This window comes from Panthera leo, chromosome C2 (assembly GCF_018350215.1).
Source record: "Panthera leo isolate Ple1 chromosome C2, P.leo_Ple1_pat1.1, whole genome shotgun sequence".
NCBI classification, from domain to species: domain Eukaryota; kingdom Metazoa; phylum Chordata; class Mammalia; order Carnivora; family Felidae; genus Panthera; species Panthera leo.
In genome coordinates this window covers 67,972,501-67,993,498 of record NC_056687.1, presented here as the reverse complement: position 1 = coordinate 67,993,498, position 20,998 = coordinate 67,972,501, and the positions used below count along the sequence as shown (strand labels likewise).

General features: G+C 38.6%; 1 protein-coding gene and 1 pseudogene across 4 annotated transcripts in view; both read left to right on the top strand.

Annotated features, from left to right (window-relative positions):
• HSPBAP1 (HSPB1 associated protein 1) overlaps positions 1 to 20,998 on the top strand; it is a 57,689-nt gene that overhangs the window by 20,202 nt on the left and 16,489 nt on the right. For all 4 annotated transcript variants that reach the window (XM_042954769.1, XM_042954768.1, XM_042954767.1 and 1 more), the window contains exons 3-4: positions 4,533 to 4,714; positions 19,606 to 19,742. In XM_042954769.1, the coding sequence (XP_042810703.1) occupies positions 4,533 to 4,714; positions 19,606 to 19,742 (319 nt within the window). The remainder of the gene's footprint in view (positions 1 to 4,532; positions 4,715 to 19,605; positions 19,743 to 20,998) is intronic.
• On the top strand, positions 3,888 to 3,977 carry LOC122199016 (annotated as a pseudogene).

Genomic DNA, 20,998 nt, shown 5'->3' with positions numbered 1-20,998 from the left:
CTCCTCTCCCACCCACCTCCCTCCATCAACCCATAGTTTGATCTGTGTTGTTAAGAGTCTTTTGTGGCTTGTTGAATATATTTCGTATTTTTGTTTTAGGTCTTGATTTGAGTTTTTCTAGAATGCTTGAGGTAATAGTAATTATACTTTGAATTATATGTATATCTTAGTTCATTTTAGGAAGCAGATAATGATATCTTGTAGGTCTTTGAAAACATTCTGGATCAAACTCATTTGCCAACATACATGCTCAGTGGCAATACTATACCTCAACTGGCAGTAATTTGGCAAAACATCTGTAGAAAGAACCCTAAACAGGTGGGGGTGCAATGATGATCAAAAGTCCTTCCCAGTACCTGTATTCCATGCAGTGTTTGTTGCTTATAAAACGATGAAGTCTAACAAAATGGAGACATACTTGTTCCTCTGCTCTGCAAAAAATATTTTAGGACTCCCTTTTATGAGAGTTAAAAGCAAACTCAACTTACTACTTCCAAATCCTGAGCTCAGTCAAGCTGCGTCTCACCTAATGCTTTGACAGTTAAGTGGGATGAAAATTGCAGCTGCCTAGGCTACTTCAACATGAAATGAAAGAACAATAATAATAAAGTTGGAAAGGAATAATTGCATTGCAAAAAAAATAAACTAAGAAAAACAGCTGTGCTACCCAGAAAGAAATTGTCATAACAGAATGAAAACAGTACCTTTGGTGCTGCTACTTCCTGGAAGGAAAATATCAAAAGAATTCTATTTTGAAATCACTATGTAAGTGAAAAAGTCTGTCATTTCCATTCATCCCATTCATAGTAATTTTCTCCTGACAGTAACAGTTCTCACATGTAATTTTTTCACTTTGGGATTTTTATTTTTTAAAGTACAGTTTGCTGTGACAGAACGAAGTCCCCTGATAAGGCTGCAACGCAGACATGGCTGTGAAAACTGGCCTTAACTCTGAAGTGCTGCTCTGTACCCCCAGGGGCAGATGTCTCAAGTAATGGTTTTAGTATTCAGTTCGATCGGTTGGATTAGTTTTATGAAGTGAAAATTCATAAGACAGTGTAATGTCTTTAGGCTTCCATTGGAGCTTACTGAAATGATTGTAAAATTACTCCTGTTTCCAAGCACCATGCAGCTTTCTTGCCACATGGGTTTTTGTTTGTTAAGAAACTCTGTGTGTTCCTATGTTGTTGGGGTAAATTCTTTTTTTTTTTTTAAGTTGGACAATTTTTTAAATATTTATTTATTTTTAATTTTTTAATTTTTTAATTTACATCCAAGTTAGTTAACATATAGTGCAACAATGATTTCAGGAGTAGAATCCAGCGATTCATCACCTACATATAACACCCAGTGCTCATCCCAACAAGTGTCCTCCTTAATGCCCCTTGCTCATTTAGCCCATCCCCCAACCCACACACCCTCCAGCAACCCTCAGTCTGTTCTCTGTATTTAAGAGTCTCTTATGTTTTGTCCCCCTCCCTGTTTTTATATTATTTTTGCTTCCCTTCTCTTATGTTCATCCGTTTTATATCTTAAATTCCACATGAGTGAAGTCCTATGATATTTGTCCTTTTCTGACTAATTTTGCTTAGCATAATACCCTCTAGTTCATCCACATAGTTGCAAATGGCAAGATTTCATTCTTTTTGATTGCCAAGTAGTACTCTATTGTGTATATATACCACATCTTATTTATCCATTCATCTGTCAATGGGTATTTGGGCTCTTTGCATACTTTGGCTATTGTCAATAGCACTGTTATAAACCTTGGGGGTGCATGTGCCCCTTTGAAATAGCACACCTGTATCCCTTGGATAAATACCTAGTAGTGCACTTGCTGGGTCATAGAGCGGTTGTATTTTTAACTTTCTGAGGAACCTCCAGACTGTTTTCCAGAGTTGCACCAGTTTGTATTCCCACCAGCAGTGCGAAAGAAATCCTCTTTCTCCACCTCCTCGCCAACATCTGTTGTTGCCTGAGTTGTTAATGTTAGCCATTCTGACAGGTGTAAGGTGGTATCTCATTGTGGTTTTGATTTGTATTTCTCTGATGATGGGTGATGTTGAGCATTTTTTTATGTGTCTGTTAGCCATCTGGATGTCTTCTTTGGAAAAGTGTCTATTCATGTCTTTTGCCCATTCACTGGATTTTTTGTGTTTTGTGTGTTGAGTTTGAAAAGTTTTTTATAGATTTTTGGATACTAACCCTTTACCTGGTATGTCATTTGCAAATATCTTCTCCAATTTTTTTTTTTTTTTTTTTACTGTTTATTTTTTGAGAGAGTGAGAGAACTGGGGAGGGGCAGAGAGAGAGGGAGACAGAGGATTCGAAGCAGGCTCTGTGCTGTTAGTGCAAAGCCTGATGTGGAGATTGAACCCACGAACTGTGAGATCATGACCTGAGCCAAAGTCAGACGCTTAACCGACTGAGCCACCCAGGTGCCCCTGGGGTAAATTCTTAATGATGATGTTCATAATATTGTGGATATACATATATATATATATACACACACACACACACATACACACACACAAACATATATATATACACACATATATACGTATACACACACACACACACACACACACACCCATATACACACACACATATACTGATGGGTTACTGTTCTAAGTCCTTCTTAAAACTTGTCAAATTTTAAAAGTTCTTAAATATGCAGATTTTAATCTTTTAGATAAATGTACTTTTGTAAAGTTTTCCTACTTCTGAAAGTCAGGTGACAAGTTGATGAAGTAGACCTAGGATGCCTCCTTGACACCCCCTCCCCTCTATTCTTTGCCATTCTAAGGTTATAGGAAAAAGAGAGGTGGAGGAGAGAAAGATGGTCAAGATAATCCTAAGTAGTTCAGGGAGAAATGGAGGGAAAAGTTAAAGGTGAGTTAAAGAAGAGTTTGAATGCCCTTCTCCTCTTACTACTAATTTGACTAACTTTTGAAGGGCCCCAAGTAAATATAAGAATCAGAATTAGTGCCTGTTACTGAGAATCTACTTTGTTTCAGACATTGTGCTAACTGATTTACACATAGTAGATCTATATCTCTTGAAAGGATTTCGTGCTGATCATAATCAGGTTTCTTGAATATTAACTTCCCAACATGCATTTGAAATATTCTGCTTGTTGGGGCACATGGGTGGCTCAGTCGGTTAAACATCTGACTCTTGATTTTGGCTAAGGTCATGATCTCACAGTTCGTGGGTTCAAGCCCCGTGTGGGGCTCTGTGCCGACAGCATGGAGCCTGCTTAAGATTCTGTCTCTCCCTCTCTCTGCCCCTCACCTGTTCATGCTCACTTGCGTGCTCGCTCTCAAAATAAATAACAAATAACACTTCAAAAAAATATTCCACTTGTTACAAAAAAAATTCATTTTTCACTATTTAGAAGAATAGTTCTTGTATAAATGAGTCCAACATCCATAAATGGACAGACAATTGTCTTCTCTCTAAGGTTTCCTCACCAACCCTCTTCTCTGGGTCTTTGCTTTTTCCTATGTGTCTGTGACACAAAATTGGCATTTAATTATGTCATGCCCCAAATTTCCTATTATTCTGGTTAAAGCTTTATATTTGTCTGAATATATTATCAACTGAATATATGTGTCTGAATATATTATCAAGAGTATTACCTATCTCTTTTATGTAAGCCTGAGCACAGTGCTAATTACAAATTAGGAACTTAATAAATGATTCTGAAATAAATGAGTTAATGAATAAATGAACAGACATTAAATCTGCCATTGGCCACTTAATAATTCTGAGGAGCTATGTATAAAGTCAGAAGATTTTCAAAAGACTGTTTTTTGTTATTGCCTTTTTTCCTTTTTAATCTGAAGAAGTAGTTCTCAAACTTTTTGGCTTCAGAACCCTTTGCCAACTCCCTTTGTTGAGTTCTCCAGTGCAGAGAAGATTGGCATGACTCCTGCACAAGGATGATGCAACTTCACGAAGCATTCCATATCTTTTGTAATATTTGGAAAAACAATAAATGCCATACCTTTAAAATAAATTATTGAGTTCCCCAACAAGCGTTTGCCAATGTGGATTATATCTAGTGATGCTTACCATATTATAAATTAAAACTGAGATGTTTTAAAAATACAAAAACATAAACACGTATTCCACTAGCTATCTCTGTAGTGACATCGACTAAGCTTCTAGAAAACTCCACCATACACTCGTGAGAGAATGAGAATGAAAAATGTCAGAGTATTATTGTGAAAATAGTTTAGACCTCACAGACCCCTGAAAAGGTCTTGGAAAATTAATAATCTAAAGTATACCACTGGATTACTAAATCAGGCTATACTAAGTATAGTCTTTAAAAATCTTAACGTTAAGATCTTGTTTTTCACCTTTATGTTAAACCATGATATTGTGAGTACTGTAAATGGTTCTAATTATATCACAAGCACAAAATTAATTTTTAATTGTTTCAAACTGTCTTCATTTTAAAAAAGCAACAATATTTGGAAACGGTGTTCAGTATACATTTAAGGTTGGGCTCTCTTACATTGCAGCTCCTCAGTTTGAAACTACATGTGGTTATGTAGAAGCTACACTTGAAGAGTTTCTGACCTGGAACTGTGACCAGTCTCCTCTTTCCGGACCTTTTAGAGATTATGATCATTCCAAATTCTGGGCTTATGCTGACTATAAATATTTTGTCAGCCTATTTGATGACAAGACAGATATTTTCGAGGTAAGTCAATACATTCCTTTCAATCATTGTAATAATTTACTCTTGTGAAAAGATCACAAATTAGAATCTCTCTGGTACCTTTTTCCTTCACTGTCTTTTTCTCTCAAAAGTAATCACTGTGAGTCTTAAGCATTTTATCCACTCAGGCTAAAAGATTTGCTCAGGAAGAGTATAATGTTTGGCTCCCACGGATGAGCAGCCTTGTCACTATTTTCCTACTCGCTGGACTTCTCACACACCCTCTCATTTGCCTTTAAACAGTGCCTGAGCTGGTTTGGAGTATATAGAAGCATAGATTGTGTATAGAACTTCATTTCCTCCTGACCTACATAGATGTTTTTATTCTGTTAGCGAGGCAGATGGAAGTGCAGCACCGATTATTACATGAAGAAACGTTGCTGAAATCCTGGAAGCATTCCAGGCTGCTGCTGCCACCATCCTGGCCTGCTCTCGGGTGGGGGAGGGGGTGTGGGGGGGGCTCGGAGAGGTGGGGGGTGGGGGGGCTTAGTCAGGTTTATGGGAGAGGTGGGGGGTGGGGGGGCTTAGTCAGGTTTATGGCCTGAGGCAGAGTGCTCCTGCTATTTGAGTGCAGAAGTCCTGCAGAAGCATGGCAGTGCTTGCGGAAGTAAGAATGTGGAAATTCTTTGTCAGGTGTTGACATAACTGACAGCAGAGTTTGCAGACTACCATATCCTCTTTTAAATGATTTCTACCTCCAACTGCTAGCTTATTTTGTGGGGTAATTTCGCAAATTCTCTGTTCTGGTTTCTGTGTTTTTCTTAGGCATGAGGCAGGATTGGGAGTAGTTCCAGGAAGCTGCTTGGATGACTCTGCCTTGCCCACAATCAGGTCAGGGCTCCAGAGTCCTTTATCCTGCCACTAGTCCTTTATCCAGAGAGGTATTTTGCCGTCACTGCAGGCTGTCATAACCCCCCTCCGCCCCCACCCAACTCCCTGGACTCCTCTCTTCCTGACCATCACCATCAGGACTTGCCTCTCAAATAGGCTGATAGTCCTTAGACTCTTCTTCTTTTTTTTTTTTTTTTTCTTTTTTTTAGTTTGTATTTAAAATCAAGTGTAGTTAATATACGGTGTAATATTTGTTTCAGGTGTACAATATAGTGATTCAGCACTTCTATACATCATCCAGTGCTCATTATGACAAGTGCACTCCTTATCCCCATCACGTGTTAGTTTTCCATTCAGCTTATATGTTTCTTTTTCACTTTGAGTCAAGGTGTAGATGCTGGGGTTTACATAGTTAAAGCTAAAGTTTTTTTTAAAGTGCTTACTTAAATTTTGCTTTTTATAAAAAAAGGAAAACTATCACTTGTCTCATAATTGTTAGTTGAGGATATATTTTTATTCTCATTACTATGAAAGAAATGCATCAGCTTTGAAAATATTCAGTAGATACTTTCTGAATCCTAAGTCTATCCCAAATCTACTATTTATTCATTTTTAAATGATAATTTTGAGGTAATTTTTTCCCTTATAGAATTATCTGTGATCACTTTATGGACCTTTAACCCTGGAACATTTAGATATTGTAGTTAACTTTGAGAGTCTTTTATTATATTTCTTGTACTCTCACCCACCCTGTAGATTAGACTACTACTTTTTGCTCCATATTTCAGGTAAAACACTGTGTAATGGCAGTATTTATCAAGTACTTCTTGTACCTGGTGCTTTTCTAAGTGCTTTACATTTGTAACCATCACAGTAACCCTATGGTATAATAATTATCCCTGTTTTAAGAAAAAAAGAGGCACAAAAATTCAACCTTTTCTGAAATTCTACAGCTAAAAAAAGAGTAACCCAAGCAGTTTGTCCTCCAAGCTTTAACTGTTGCAGTGTATGCATAAACAGGGTCTGAATACATTTAGTTCTTAAGGACCCTGTAGACAGGGGTAAGGACTTCTGTTCTACTGAGTCTGGGCTCACTCTGCCTTGCGTGAATCTCTCATCTGACCCCATCAATTGTTCTGCCTCAGCCCAGGCATGACAGCACTGGGCAGACATGTGTCTTGTCCATTAAGTGTGGATATAAAAGGCCTTTTGGTTGTGTGCTGGAATTCTAATTGAGCCCTTATAGTATAAAACCTGATGTTTTTAGTTCAGTGAGTTTTTGTCAGCTCCCATTATGGGGATTAATTCTCTGGATCAAAATAGGCAAATCTGCTATGAACAACCAAGTTCATAATGATTATATCATTTTTTATCTCAGAAATTTCTGAACACCAGGTCTTCTTACATCCCAGGTACCTAAGTTGTTTTCCTTTTACCACTCTAATTCATTCAGTCACCAAGTCTTACAACTAACTATTTCAAGTTTTCTTCCATCTGTCATAAAATGGTGGGTAGTTAAACATTAAAATGGGTAAATTTAGGGGTGCCTGGGTGGCTCAGTCGGTTAAGTGTCCGACTTTGGCTCAGGTCATGATCACACAGCTTGTGAGTTCAAGCCCCGTGTCGGGCTCTGTGCTCACAGCTCAGAGCCTGGAGCCTACTTCAGATTCTGTGTCTCCCTCTCTCTCTCTGCCGCGCCCCCCCCCCCCCCCCGCCGCCCCCGCTTGTGCTCTGTCTCTCTCTTTCTCTCCTGAAAAGAAATAAACATTAAAAAAAATTTTTATGGGTAAATTTTAAAAATCTTTATTAATTCACTTAAAATAATTATATGAGAATATAATAACATTTTTATAAAAATAACTATATTCAAGAGACGCCTGGGTGGCTTAGTCAGTTAAGCGTCCAAACTCTTGATCTGCTCAGATCATGTCTTCATGGTTCATAGGATTGAGCCCTATGTTGGGCTCTGCACTGACAGCATGGAGCCTGCTTGGGATTCTCTCTCTCCCTCTCTTTCTGCCCCTTCCCCCTCCTGCTCTCTCTCTCTCTCTCTCTCTCTCTCTCTCAAAATAAACTTAAAAAAAAAAGAAAATAACTATATTCAGTAATTTTTTAAATGTTATAAGAAGAGTGGTATTGGGGCACCTGGGTAGTTTATAAAGTCGGTGGAGCGTCCAATTCTTGATTTTGGCTCAGGTAATCATCTCATGGTTCTTGGAATTGAGTACCCCTGTGCTGAGCTCGGTGCTGACAGTATGAAGCCTGCTTGGGATTCTCTTTCTCCATCTCTCTCTTTGCCAGTCCCCTGCATGTGTGCACACACACTCTCTCTCTCTCAAAATAAATAAACTTAAAAAAAAAAAAAAAAGCTCTGAAGCTCATTTGTTTCATGATAACAGTTTCTAAAAATGATTTTCATTCTGTTCAGATATTTTCTAATTTCCCTTTTGATGTATTGTTTGACTTATGGATTATTTAAAAGTGTAATGTTTAGTTTCCAAATATTTGAGGATTATCTTTCTGTTGTTGATTTCTAATTTAAATCCATTTTGGTCAGAGAACATATTTGGTGTGAGTTTAGTCCTTTGAAATTTATTTTTTACTGCCCATAATATAGTCATTCTTGACTAATGTTCCAGGTGCACTTGAAAATAATGTGTATTCTGCTATTAATGTGTTTTATAAATATCAATTGTATCACATTGTTTAAGTCTCCTGCGTGCTTACTGATTTTCTATACACTTGTTCTGCCCATTATATAGAGAGAGGTATGGAAATTCTCAACTATAGTTGTGTATATGTTTGTTTTTCAGTTTAGGTTGGTCAGTTTTTGCATCATGTATTCTGAAACTGTTATTAGGTTCATATGCATTTAGAATTACTATGTCCTCTTTAATGGATTGATCTTTTATTATCATGAAATGATCCTCTTTCTCCTGGGTTTTTCCTTGATCCGAAGTCTACTTTGCTTGGTTTGCTTTTGGATAGTGTTAGCATGAAAAAGGAATACTTACTATATGACTCCATTTTTATAAAATTGTAGAACTTGCAAATAAATTTATAGGGATCGAAAAAAATCAAGAACAAGGGAGTAGAGATAGATGGGTTACTAAAGGTCACAGGGAAACTTGTCAAAATATTTGTCATCTTGATTGTAGCAGTGGTTTCTCAATATGTACATATATGTAAAAACTCCTCAAATTGTACACTTGAAATATGTGCTGTTTATTATGCAGCAATTATACCTCAATAAAGTTGTTTTAAAAACAAAAGAATATAGTGCTGGTAGTACATTTTGGTTCCACTGTCTTGACACCAGCAGTTTTATTCACCATTTTTGTGTGTGTGTGCTGTCAATGCAAAGGTCAACACAGTGAAATAAGCAAATAACATCTTAAAAGTATTATGAGCATAATTTCAACCTCACAAATCCTTTGAAATAGTCTCAGTGACTTCCAAGGGGTGTGTGGACCACCTTAAGAACTTCTGATTTACAATATTACTTCTGGTATTACTCTTCATTCCTCCACTTCTGACTTCTCGTCTCGTCGATTCTAAAACAGTTTCTCCTGAAAATACATTCCAAGTCATGCTCCAGATTAAATATAGAAATATATTAATCATGTTCACAAACATTTTATGACTTAAAATTGTATAAGGATAGCATTTAAGACCCTCTAGTGTGACTGATATGACCTGTCTCCTATGCATATGTCCCTGTTGTCTCCTCATTGAGTGCTGGACCACTGTGTTCTGTGTCATTTTCTGACCTATGCTTATTCTCTTCTCAGTTTTTGCCTATTAAACTTCTACTTTTTAGGGCCTGGCTCAGATTCAGTCTTGGCTATGAAGCCTCTCAACCACTGTACCCACAGCCATCCATCCCTTGCCTTCATTCCTATATATTTATTTGGATTGTTACTTATATGACATAGAATGTTTGTGTCTTGTTCCTCTAACAATATCAGCTCCTTGGGAGCAGGGACTATGTATGTTCTATAACTTTTTATTCCCCCAAACTGGTAATATAGTGCTGCATGTGTAATAGGTATTTGAATGATTACAGAAGACTATTTTTTTTCCTACTCTAACCATTTCTTGTTTTGATTGTTCTTTGGTTTTAGCATCTTTCAGGGGATGTTTTAATTTATACCCCTAGTTTCACCTTTGTCAAATTTTCTGTGGCTTCTAATCAATTGTAGCATTTGTCAATCTTGGTGAGAAATTCTTAGCTCTCTTCAGCCTTCTAGTTTTATGTTTTTACTCATAGATTCTGAAGTTTCCATCTATTAACCCTTTTTTTCCCCACAAATTATAATTATCTACTGATAAATATATAATATATACACTGATAAATGCACTGGTAAATATACTGATATGATTGGAAAATATCCTATAGCTTTAAAGTGGCCAACAATTACGATTTTGACACTTAAGTGACTTTCATGTATGGCAAATGAAATCAGCCCCGCTGTTTTTTAGTTATATATCATGTCATTAAGTAATCTAAGTAAAACTTTATTTAGAATATTTTTTTCTCTACTTCTCAAGAAAGATAGGGAATTTGTGACATTACCGCATAAAATTTCTTTATCTCTCACTTATTAGGTAAGAATGACAGGTGTTACCTTTTGTAATTATCAGTAAGTATCATCATAATTGAAGCTATTAAGAATCAACATATGGGGTGCCTGGGTGGCTTGGTTGAGTTGCCCACTCTTTTTTTTTTTTCTTTAACATTTTATTTATTTTTGAGAGACAGAACGTGAGTGAGGGAGAGGCAGAGAGAGAGGGAGACACAGAATCCCGAGCAGGCTCAAGGCTCTGAGCTGTCAGCACAGAGCCTGACAAGGGGCTCAAACCCACAAACCGTGAGATTGTGGCCTGAACTGAAGTTGGATGCTTAACCAACTGAACCACCCACCCACCCGAAGTGGCCCACTCTTGATTTCAGCTCAGGTTGAGATCCCAGGGTCATGGGATCAAGCCCTGAATCGGGCTCTGTGCTAAGTGTGGAGCCTACTTAAGATTCTCTCTCTCTCCCTCTGTCCTCTCCCCTGTTTGTGCTCTCTTTCTCTCTCTCTCTCTCTCTCTCTCTCTAAAAAAACAAAAAACATATAGCGAAAGGATTTTGCCCCGAGAAGTTTTCCCAAATAGACTCCATTTTATGTTGTGTTTCAGATTGGCTGCTGCTGAGAGTCAGGAGCCATGTGAAGTCACCAGGACACAGAATCCCAAAGTGCAATACATGGAAAATTAGTTCCAACCTGTCTTGGACTTTGTAACATAGAGTAGGTTGAAATATAGCCAGGTGGTTTAGTAATGATTAAAGGGGTTTGATGGCCAGTGATGCTTTCTGATGAGGCAAATTGGAATGTAAGAATTTATCCAAGCCTATCTGTGGGTAGAGTTAACTATCTCTTTTCTGTTTATGTTACCTAAGGTAATTTTCCTAAGGAAAAAAGACCCTTAAGTGCTTGCTAATTTATAATGTCCTTTTAAGGGGCTGTTTAAATTTTAAATTGAAGTATTTATCCTTTGTAAGTTTTATATAGTTTTAATATTTAGTATTGTTTTAGTTTTATTTTTGTTGTTTTGACCAATATTGGACTTCTTTCTTCTTTTCAGGCATAAAACTCTTGTGTAATCAGCTTTTCTATATTTTTGATCTAAGCACAGAGAATTAATAGAATGAGACAACTTTTTATGTCACAGATGGACTCAAGTCAACCATCGCCATGGTATAGGTATAAGAACAAATACTTGGAGGTGTTCTCAGAGCCTAGAGCTTACACCAGCTAGTTGATACTGAATCTGGGCTCTGAGAACACCCCACTCAAAATATACCATCTTTTAGAACAAAACAACTTAGGAATGAATTATCTTTCAGTGATCAGTTTACATAGTAGACTAAAAAAAGCCACCATTCTATACTTTAAGCATCTAATTAGTGTTCTTCAGTTCTTTGGTGAAAACTAAAATTATGGAAGATTTGGTTACTTGTAAAATGGTGTTTGACTCTGTAATAATTATATAACTTGGTAATTGAAACAGGTTTAGGAATTACTCAGGTTCAGCATAAAAATAGATCTAGTTACTGGGGCGCCTAGGTGGCTCAGTCGGTTAAGCGTCCAACTTCAGCTCAAGTCATGATATCTCAGTTTGTGGGTTCGAGCCCTGTATTGGATTTTCTGCTGTCAGCATGGAGCCTACTTTAGATCCTCTGTCTGCCTCTCTGTCTGCCCCGACTTTCAGTCTCTCTCTCAAAAATAAATAAAGATTAAAAAAAATTAGGTCTACTTACCTAGATCAGTAACTCCAGCAATTTTTGAGCATTTGTTGGACTCACTTATATTAGGCATTGGAGATGCCAACTTGAATAAAGTAAAGGACTGGGCTCCCTTGGCACTTAATTTTTTTTTTTTTTATCAAAGTGTGTTTATTTATTTTGAGAGGGAGGGAGGGAGGGAGGGAGGAAGGGAGAGAGAGAGAGAGAGAGAGAGAGAGAGAGAGCGCGCGCGCATGAGCAGGGGAGGGGCAGAGAGAGAGAATCCCAGGCAGGCTCTGTGCTGTCAGTGGAGAGCCCGATGTAGGGCTTGAACTCATTAACTGTGAGATCATGACCTGAGCCAAAATCAACAGTCAGATGTTTAACCAACTGAAGCACCCAGGCCCCAAATTTCAACTATCCTTGACCTCTTAATTTATTGTACCATCGTGTGGTAGTGATAGAAACTGCCTGTGGCTTTTTTTTTTTTAAATAATTTATTTATGTTGTTGTTTCAGGTTGGTGTCTCCAACTAGATTGTAAAGTTCTCAACACAATAACAGAGATGTTTATGTCTCACATTTTTTTTGAGTCTCCCTCCTTGATTAGCATATCCCATGTTATCAGTCAGTATTTGTTGATTCGAGTAGATGTGGTGTGGCCCTGATTTTCAACTCTCTCAGTATTTGCATTCCTTTTATGATCCTGAAATACAGTGTGTAGATGATACCATTAACTACACATGTAATTAAAAAAAAATTGTTAAAGTACCTACCCTATGACATAAAGGAGAATTTTAAAGGAAGTAATTTATAATAAAGCAACATATATTTGGTATCTTAATGCTCAGTGACTATGCTAAATGATATAATGAAGTAGTCAAATCAGGTATGTAATTAAGTAGACCATTTCTAAAACCAGTATGCCATCATTCTGAATGGATACCACATTCCATTTACTCCAGAAACCAAGGCCAACCCCGATGCACACTGTGATCCACGATGTCCCTTTTCTGACATTGCAGACCATGAGGGAGCTTGCTACGTTCTATGTGAGGCTGTCCCAAATGACTATAGTTAGTTGCTGTGTGTTAGAATTGCTTAGATTTGGGCATTGGCCTGGGATGACCAAGGCATACTAGGACCATACCCACCAGATCTATATTTGCCCAAGGAAAAAAATTCCAGAGCAAAACAGAATAGTAAGTGTTCAGCCAGTAAAACCCAAAAGTGCCAAAGCTGAGGATAGATAAATGCAGAAACTAGATATAAACTCTGCTATGTGCTGTGGACTCTTGTCAGTTGCTGGAGCTATTGAGGTAAGTAAGTGGTAAAAAGATAGAAAATAACTGTAAAAAAGTGAGTGGTTATATATTCGTCCTACAGCCCTGGTCCCCTTTTTTCAGGGAGCTCATATTCTGGTGGAGGAGATAGACAAGTCTAACCAGTAATAGCCAGTTGTCCTAAGTGTTATGAAGTAAACAAAATGGGCCCAAATGGGAGAGGGACTTACTTTACATAGGGTAAGTTGGGAAGCTTTCTCCAAGGAGGTGATATGTAAGGTGATTCCTAAAACACGAGAAGCTATGGGGTGCCTGGGTGGCTCAGTCGGTTAAGCGTCCGACTTCAGCTCAGCTCATGATCTCATAGTTTGTGAGTTTAAGCCCCACTTCAAGCTCTATGCTGACAGCTCAGAGCCTGGAGCCTGCTTTGGACTCTGTCTCCCTCTCTCTCTGCCCCTCCACCGCTCATGCTCTGTCTCTCTCTGTCTCTCAAAAAATAAATAAATGTTAAAATAAATAAAAGATGAGAGGCTAGCCATGTGAAGGGAGGGTCAGGAGCTTTCTAAGCAGAGTGAATAGCATATGCAAAACCCTTGAAGAAGGGAAAAATTTACCTTTTTAGGAAAAAAGAAAGAAGGCGATTGTGACTAAAGCCTGGCCAACGAGATGCAGGGGTTTAGAAGGTGTAGGAGAGGTGAGAGGGGCCTGGTCATACAGGCCTACAAATGAGGGCATTTGGAGCTAATTCGAAGTGCAAAGCAAACAAGTGCTGGGGTCTTAACATTTTAAAAAGATCGCTCTTGCTGCAGTAAGGAGAATGGGTCAGAGGCAAAGAGTCAACATTCTTTGAGAGGGAGACCAAAAGAGAGGATGACTAAATTGTATAAGGGTGGTAGAAGGGTTTAAAGAAGTGACATTTACATTGGGTCCTCCAAGAGAAGTGTGAATTGGGGCGTGGGAGAGCTGTGAGACCAGCTGGAGCAAAGGCAGGGAGATGTGTGGTGCATGCTGGGAAAGCCGTAGAGATGGTATGGCAGGGGTCTCATGCCAGATGTCGCACCCCCTCCACTGTTCTGAAATGCCATTTGCAGGTGATTCTTTTAAATGATTAAAATGCCCCAGCTACTAAAATACAGGGGAATTTAGACAGAAACATGTGACTCAATGTGTAATTATTCAAGCCTGACTAGACTAGAAGTCATAATGAATTAATCAGATGCTTGTACCCACCTACAAAGGAAAGGTTCGATTTTGAAGAATTAAGACAAAATTCCATAGAATATTTCCAAGATTTGATATTTAACATTTTGAAATGAAGCTAAATTTAAGTATATTTGTACATACACACATAGAGTCACCACAATGAGACAACACAAGCACAGACTGATATTGGCGTATATATTGCTGAGCCCAAAGCCATGAGTTTCAGTGCTATTGGTGGCTTAGTTTTTCAAAATGGTGAACAACTCCTAATAAAACTGCAGAAACACAAACTATAATTCTCCCTCGACTTATTTAGTAATTGTGTTTCTCTGGAAAACTCAGTGTATATTAAAACCGTGCCAAAGATCCTTTGGTGACATGTGAAATGGAGTTGGAGTCCTAGTCTCAGAAAACTAAAATCAGTTTTTTTAGCAGCATGAAAATTATACAAGATACAGAACCTTTCCTTGTTGTGTTGAGCTGTATCCCTGACCTCTATCCACTGAATACCAGTAGCACCCCCTCCCACTTCTTTTGACAAGAATGTCTGTATGTTTTTTAATAATACTGTCAAAAGAGTAGTGATATTCCTTAGTTTCCACATACAAAAATGGGTATAACCAACTTCAGTCTCATAAGGATTAAATGAGATGATACACACAAAATGTTAGTATTGGGGTCTGACCTGTAAGGATTTAATAACCAGGTAGTGATAACTTGTTAGCAAGTGAAAATATGGGTCTAGTCATAAATAGAAGAGAAATTAGGACTGGAGGTAAGATTTGGGAGTCATGTAGACAGGTTGCTTTAAATATTGTGAAATACCAGGCAGAAATTAAACAAGATTCAGTTTAAGAGGGATAAATGTAGGACCACGGCTTTTTCCTAAGATCTATTAATAAATCAAGGCTGAAGAGATATGGCTAGGCAACGGTTCAGAAGAAAAAGGCAGGCAAGCCCAAGATTAGCTATGATGTAATTCAGTTGCTTGAGCAAACAACAAAAAACCCCCAAAACAAACAAAGCACTGACACTACATGGATGGTGCAGTGTTCAGGATGGAATGCTGCAGTCCCATATGCAGGGTTTCATGTAGGCTGTGTCTAGGGTTAGAGAGTCAGGCTTCAAGAGCACTATTGACAAAGATGAGAGGATAGCAGCTGGGGGGAAAAGTTAATGCTCCTGAGTTTAGGTACAAGAAGAGAAGGCATGACAGTTTTTCAGATAACTTAAAGATAGCAATTTTTGGCAGAAAAGAAAATAAACCTGTCTGTGTAAAGCGAATCTACGACCTTCTGTAAGTACAAGAAAGCAGATATTTTGTGGTGAGCAGCTGTAAAAAAAATTCAACCCAGTAAATTTCAAGATCTGATTGGCTTTATTAAATAAATCAGGCAGCATCCCATCTAGCAAGTAGAGGAGAGCTACAAAATGGAAGGTTTTTATGTGAAGGAAGATGGAGCAAGAAGTTATTAGCAAAGGTAAAAAAAAGTATAGGTTCAGGTAAAATCACCTTCCCTTCTGGGAATGGCATGGGGTTTTATCACGCAGATTACCTCAACTTCCTTTTGTGTGGAGTGGTTGGAGATGGTCCACGTGAGAGATTACCTCCCTGGTGCTGACCAGAAAATTCCTGACCGATTAGTTAAAACTGCATTCTGGGGGAGGTTGAAACTGCAACTAGGTTAAATAGTAAGCCCTGGTTTGGTGATACGGCCTGGAATAAGTGATTCCATCTTGGGCCGGTGGTTTTCTTTTTAACAGTCAATTAGATATTTGATTGCCCTTTTCAGGGATGGTGTAGAATAGAATTTTATGGATATAGATGATTTCTAAAGACTTTTCCAAATGTTGAAGTGGATGTGGGACTAGGCTCCAGGGTGGATCACCCCACCAATCACCTTTACTAATTTCACTGCAATAGCAGCCTAACCAGGTCACTTGTTTCTAGCAAGACTCAAGGTAGATTCCTCTTGGGCCCACTTTGATTTCAGACATTTGACTACCTATAAGTAACTGAACACAACTAGCAAGAAAACCTCAACTCTCTAAGAACCTGTGGGGGAGCGAGGGGACACAAAATAGGTATACTAAATTCTGTCTATTTTGTGACAGATTTACCTTTTTTCACCCTTTGGTTTTTCCACCCAATTTGTAGCTGAATTTTTGGTAGTTTAGGTCACCCTGATCTAATCATTCCAAAATAATTTTTCCTTTTTTTTTTTTTTTTTGTCATTGCTGTCAGGGAACCCCCTTGCCAGTTTCTCGTATAACCCTTATCCCCCAGAGGGAAATCTTCCTTCTGTGATTCTTTGTGAAGCAATACTCTAGAACAGAATTTCTCACATGGGATTGGTCCATTGTCTCCCTCAAAGTATAAAGTATATGTGAAATTGTGTATAGTATGCATTTCTCTGAGGAGAAGCATGTTGACATTCATTATATATATTATATAATTATATAGTATTATATATATATATATATATATATATATATATATATATATATATATAGGATTAAGAATCACTTGGGGCGCCTGGGTGGCTCAGTCATTTGGGTGTCCAACTTTGACTCAGGTCATGGTCTCATGGTTCCTGGGATTGAGCCCCATGTCGGGCTCTGTGCTGACAGGTTCTGTGTCTCCTTTTCTTTCTGCCCCTGCCCTGCTCATGTTCTGTCTCTCTCTGTCTCTCAAAGGTGAATAAGTGTTAAAATTTTTTTTTTTTTTTAAATTAAGAATCACTTAAGCCTCTTCTTAGGTAAGGCAAAGCTCTGTTTTTTGTTTCTATATTGCACGTCTTTCAGTTGCCTTTAGTTAAATTCCAAACTGAGTGTGGTGACTTGTTCAACAAGGACCAGGTTAATTGGAAACCTCTCCTAAGCTCCCTGCTTGGACCAAGAGCCTTCCTTTAGCGATTGTAGATCACCCTCTGCTCACTTCTGTCAGAGCACTTGCCACATTATATTGAAAGAGTTCATTTATGGGACTGTTTCCTATTATTAGATTTGAAGGGTAGCCCTGTGTTGTGTTAGTTGTTGTATTCTGCATCATACCAGGGATGTGGTAGGTGTTTGAAAATGTTCTGGACTGGAAACATTTACCAATAATAAACCAACAGTTTCTTCTTTCCATCCCAAGCAACAAATGTTTTGAGCACTTACCCTGAGCCAGGTATTATGTTAGGCAACAGGAATTCAGAGGTAAGCTCCCTGCATGGAGCTTATGGGTCATGGGACTTGATTTTTGTAACTGTCTGGAGCAGCTGCATGTGAGCCATGTGCATAGGCATTTACAGTAGCGCTTACCCTCCAAACCACGCCCCTTCTGTAACAGACATTAGTTATATGCACATAGTCCACTCTTTTCATTACTCAAAACAAAAATGAAAACACTTTTTTCTAGTCTTGCTCAAAACTACCATTAAATGTCTCTCCAAAATCCTCTTTCTCTTTGACTGCAGCTGTTAATGGTTTGCTTTGAAAAATTGAAAATGTAGATTGAAGATACTGATAAAAGAAGAGTCAGCATTTAGGATCATGTTCTGCACACAGAAGTGTGTTTTGTTTTGTTTTGCTTTTTTTCAAAACCCAATAGGAAAGATTCACGATTTTAAAAAACAAATAAAGGGCGCCTGGGTGGTTTCATCGGTTGACCGTCTGACTTCGGCTCAGGTCAAGATCTCACAGTTTGTGAATTTGAGGCCCACATCTGCACTGTCAGTGCAGAGCCTTCTTGGGATTCTCTCTCTGTCTCTCTCTCTCTCTCTCTCTCTCTCTCTCTCTCTCTGCCCCTCCACCATCCTCTCTCAAATAAACTTAAAAAAAAGGGGAGAAACCTTTGTATCTGGTTCACTAGTATGCTCTTTCTCTTTTCTAGCTTATACATTCTATAATTTCATGGATTTGCATTTATGTCAAACTAAATTTGTAGTTTTCCAACTTTTATTTATTTTTTTGTTTTTTAAGTTTATTTATTTATTTTGAAAGAGACAGCATGAGTGGGGGGAGGGCATAGAGAGAGGTTGAGAGAGAATCCCAAGTTGGCTCTGTACTGCCAGCACAGAGACTGACACAGGGCTCAAACTCACAAAACCATGAGCTCATGACCTGAGCCGAAACCAAGAGTTCTACATTTAACCAACTGAACCACCCAGGCACCCCCAACTTTCATTTAAAAGCAGGAACATGTCTTCTTCAACTTAAATAAGAGCCGAGCAGTTTGTTGAAAGCAAGAGGTTGGGGTGCCTGGGTGGCTCAGTCGGTTAAGCCTCCAACTCTTGGTTTTGGCTCAGGTCATGATCTCATAGTTTGTGAGTTCGAGCCCCGCATCGGGCTCTGCACTGACAGCACAGAGCCTGCTTGGGATGTTTTCCTTTCTCTCTGCCCCTCCCTCACTCACTCTCTATCTCTCTCTCAAAAATAATAAATAAATTTTCAATAATAAAAGGAAAGAAAGAGACTTTGCTGCTACCCTCTGGCCCCTTAAGGAGATGCCAGGGGAGCCTGGTTTGAGAACTGCTGGACTAGATAGTATTTATGGGTCAGTAGTTGGCTAGGGCATGATTTGTCCACAAAACCAGGCATAAGAAGAGCCAAGTCCAGAGCACTGTGCTGTCTCTGTTTTAAAGTTTATTATACTTGAGTTCATGACTTTGGGGAGCATAGCAAAAGTCATGTATGGATATGTATTTCAAAAGATAGGCTGTCTCTACCTGGAGATTCCGATTTAGTAGGTGTGAAAATAAGTCTCCAGCACCTATAGTTTTAAATAACTCCATCAGAACATGTTGTCATTAGAGTGCAAAAGGTTAATGCACTAGTTATGCCCAGAAATATCTACACTGCTTACAGAGAATATGGCTTTCTGGCTACCTCAGTTGAGAGACTTTTTGAAATGCTTTTATTTCCATTGTACTATCGTTCCTGCTGCCCAAGTGAGACACTCTTCCCCTAGATATATGCATAATTATGGCTATTGTTTATTTTCTGTCTCCAGCCTCTAAAATGTAAGCTTCATTTGCGTGGGCATGTTTGTTTTATTCAGTGATTCATCACAAGCTTCTAGAACAGTCAGTAAATATTTGTTGAATAACTATTATTAGTGAGATAATTCATGTATGTTATTGGTTTAAAATATGTCTTGGACTGCTCTGGAAACCTAACTTCCATCTATAGCATTTTCTGTAAAAGAGTGTTCCAAGTGCCAGAAAACAGATATGCAAGTGAAAATGTGTAACACTACCATATAGATTTGGTTCTTGATGGACTGTAACTTTATTTTCAAAACAGGGCGTGATATGGTCTGACTTTGGGTTTCCTGGAAGAAATGGACGGGAAAGTACATTGTGGATTGGCTCTATGGGGGCCCATACTCCCTGTCATCTGGACTCCTATGGTTGCAATTTAGTATTCCAGGTACAAGGAAGGTAATGCACAGGTGCACGTGGGGAAAGAGAGAGAGAGAGAGAGAGAGAGAGAGAGAGAGAGAGAGAGAGTGTGTGTGTGTGTGTGTGTGTGTGTGTGTGTGTGTGTGTGTCATACAGAAAGAAGAATGAGGATCAGGCAGGTGGCAGACCCCAAGGTTTAGCCCCATTTCCACCCTGTCAGCCTGCCTCGTGACCAGGGCAGATCTCTTAATCTCTCGTCCAGTTTCCTCCTTTTTGAAGTAAGGGGAACAGTTCAAATGATGGTTTCCATGTGTCTCTCAGCCATGATCAGGCTTACCTTCAGAAACCTGATCCTAGAGCTCCAGGATCCCACTCCCCGTTCAGCTAGACAACTGCCTAGTGTCTGTGTTTGTAGTTTTCAGACTTCTATTTAAAAGCAGGAAGACCCTTCCTTCAAACCTAAATAAATAAGAGCAGAGCTGTTTGGTGAAAGAAAGAGGCTTTGCTCCTACCCTAAGGCCTCTGAGGAGATGCCAGGGAGCCTGGTTTGGGAACTCTGCTGCATGAGATGGTATTTGTGGCCCCTTTGAAGTCTAAATTTTAGTCTGTGCCTACGTGTAGACACAGTGCAGTATCTTATTACTTTAGGTAAGTTCTTCTCCATGTGTCTCTAGACCTTGAGATATATAAGGGTAAGTCAGGCAATATTTTTAATAGTCCCTGGTTCCGGTAGTTCCCTGAGAGTTTACGTGTTTCTGCCCGTTGGAGGATTATTCAGAATGTTTTACGTACAGCCTTATTTTCCCCTAATTAGTGATGCTCCAGTCTCCTTTCCTGGCCTTTTGGAACATTTACAGGATGGTACAGAGGGAAAAAACAGAAATGGATATTTCCAAGTTCTCAAACTCTTTAGACATGAAAAGGATTATAAGTGGTTCCAAAAGAAACAGTAAATAAGTGTGTGAATAGATTTCACATGCAAAGTATTTTGGAAACTTTTTGAAACTCTTAAAACATGGTATAAGATAGTCTACTTCTGGATTCATTAAGTCTTTCTAAAGGGCATAGAGTGTTTTGGATACATTATTAAGTATTCATTGTGGATGCCACAATGAATCGTGTGCATGGTCCTTGCCCTTATGGAGTTCATAGTCTGAGCCTTAAACTTGGTAAGGGAGGTATTGTTGTAAGTAGCTATTTTGCATGTGTTCTGAATTGGGAAAGAAATTCAGTTAGGAAAACATTACAAAACAAAAAACAAAAAAACCCCTGTGTTCTTTCTGTGATATAGCAGG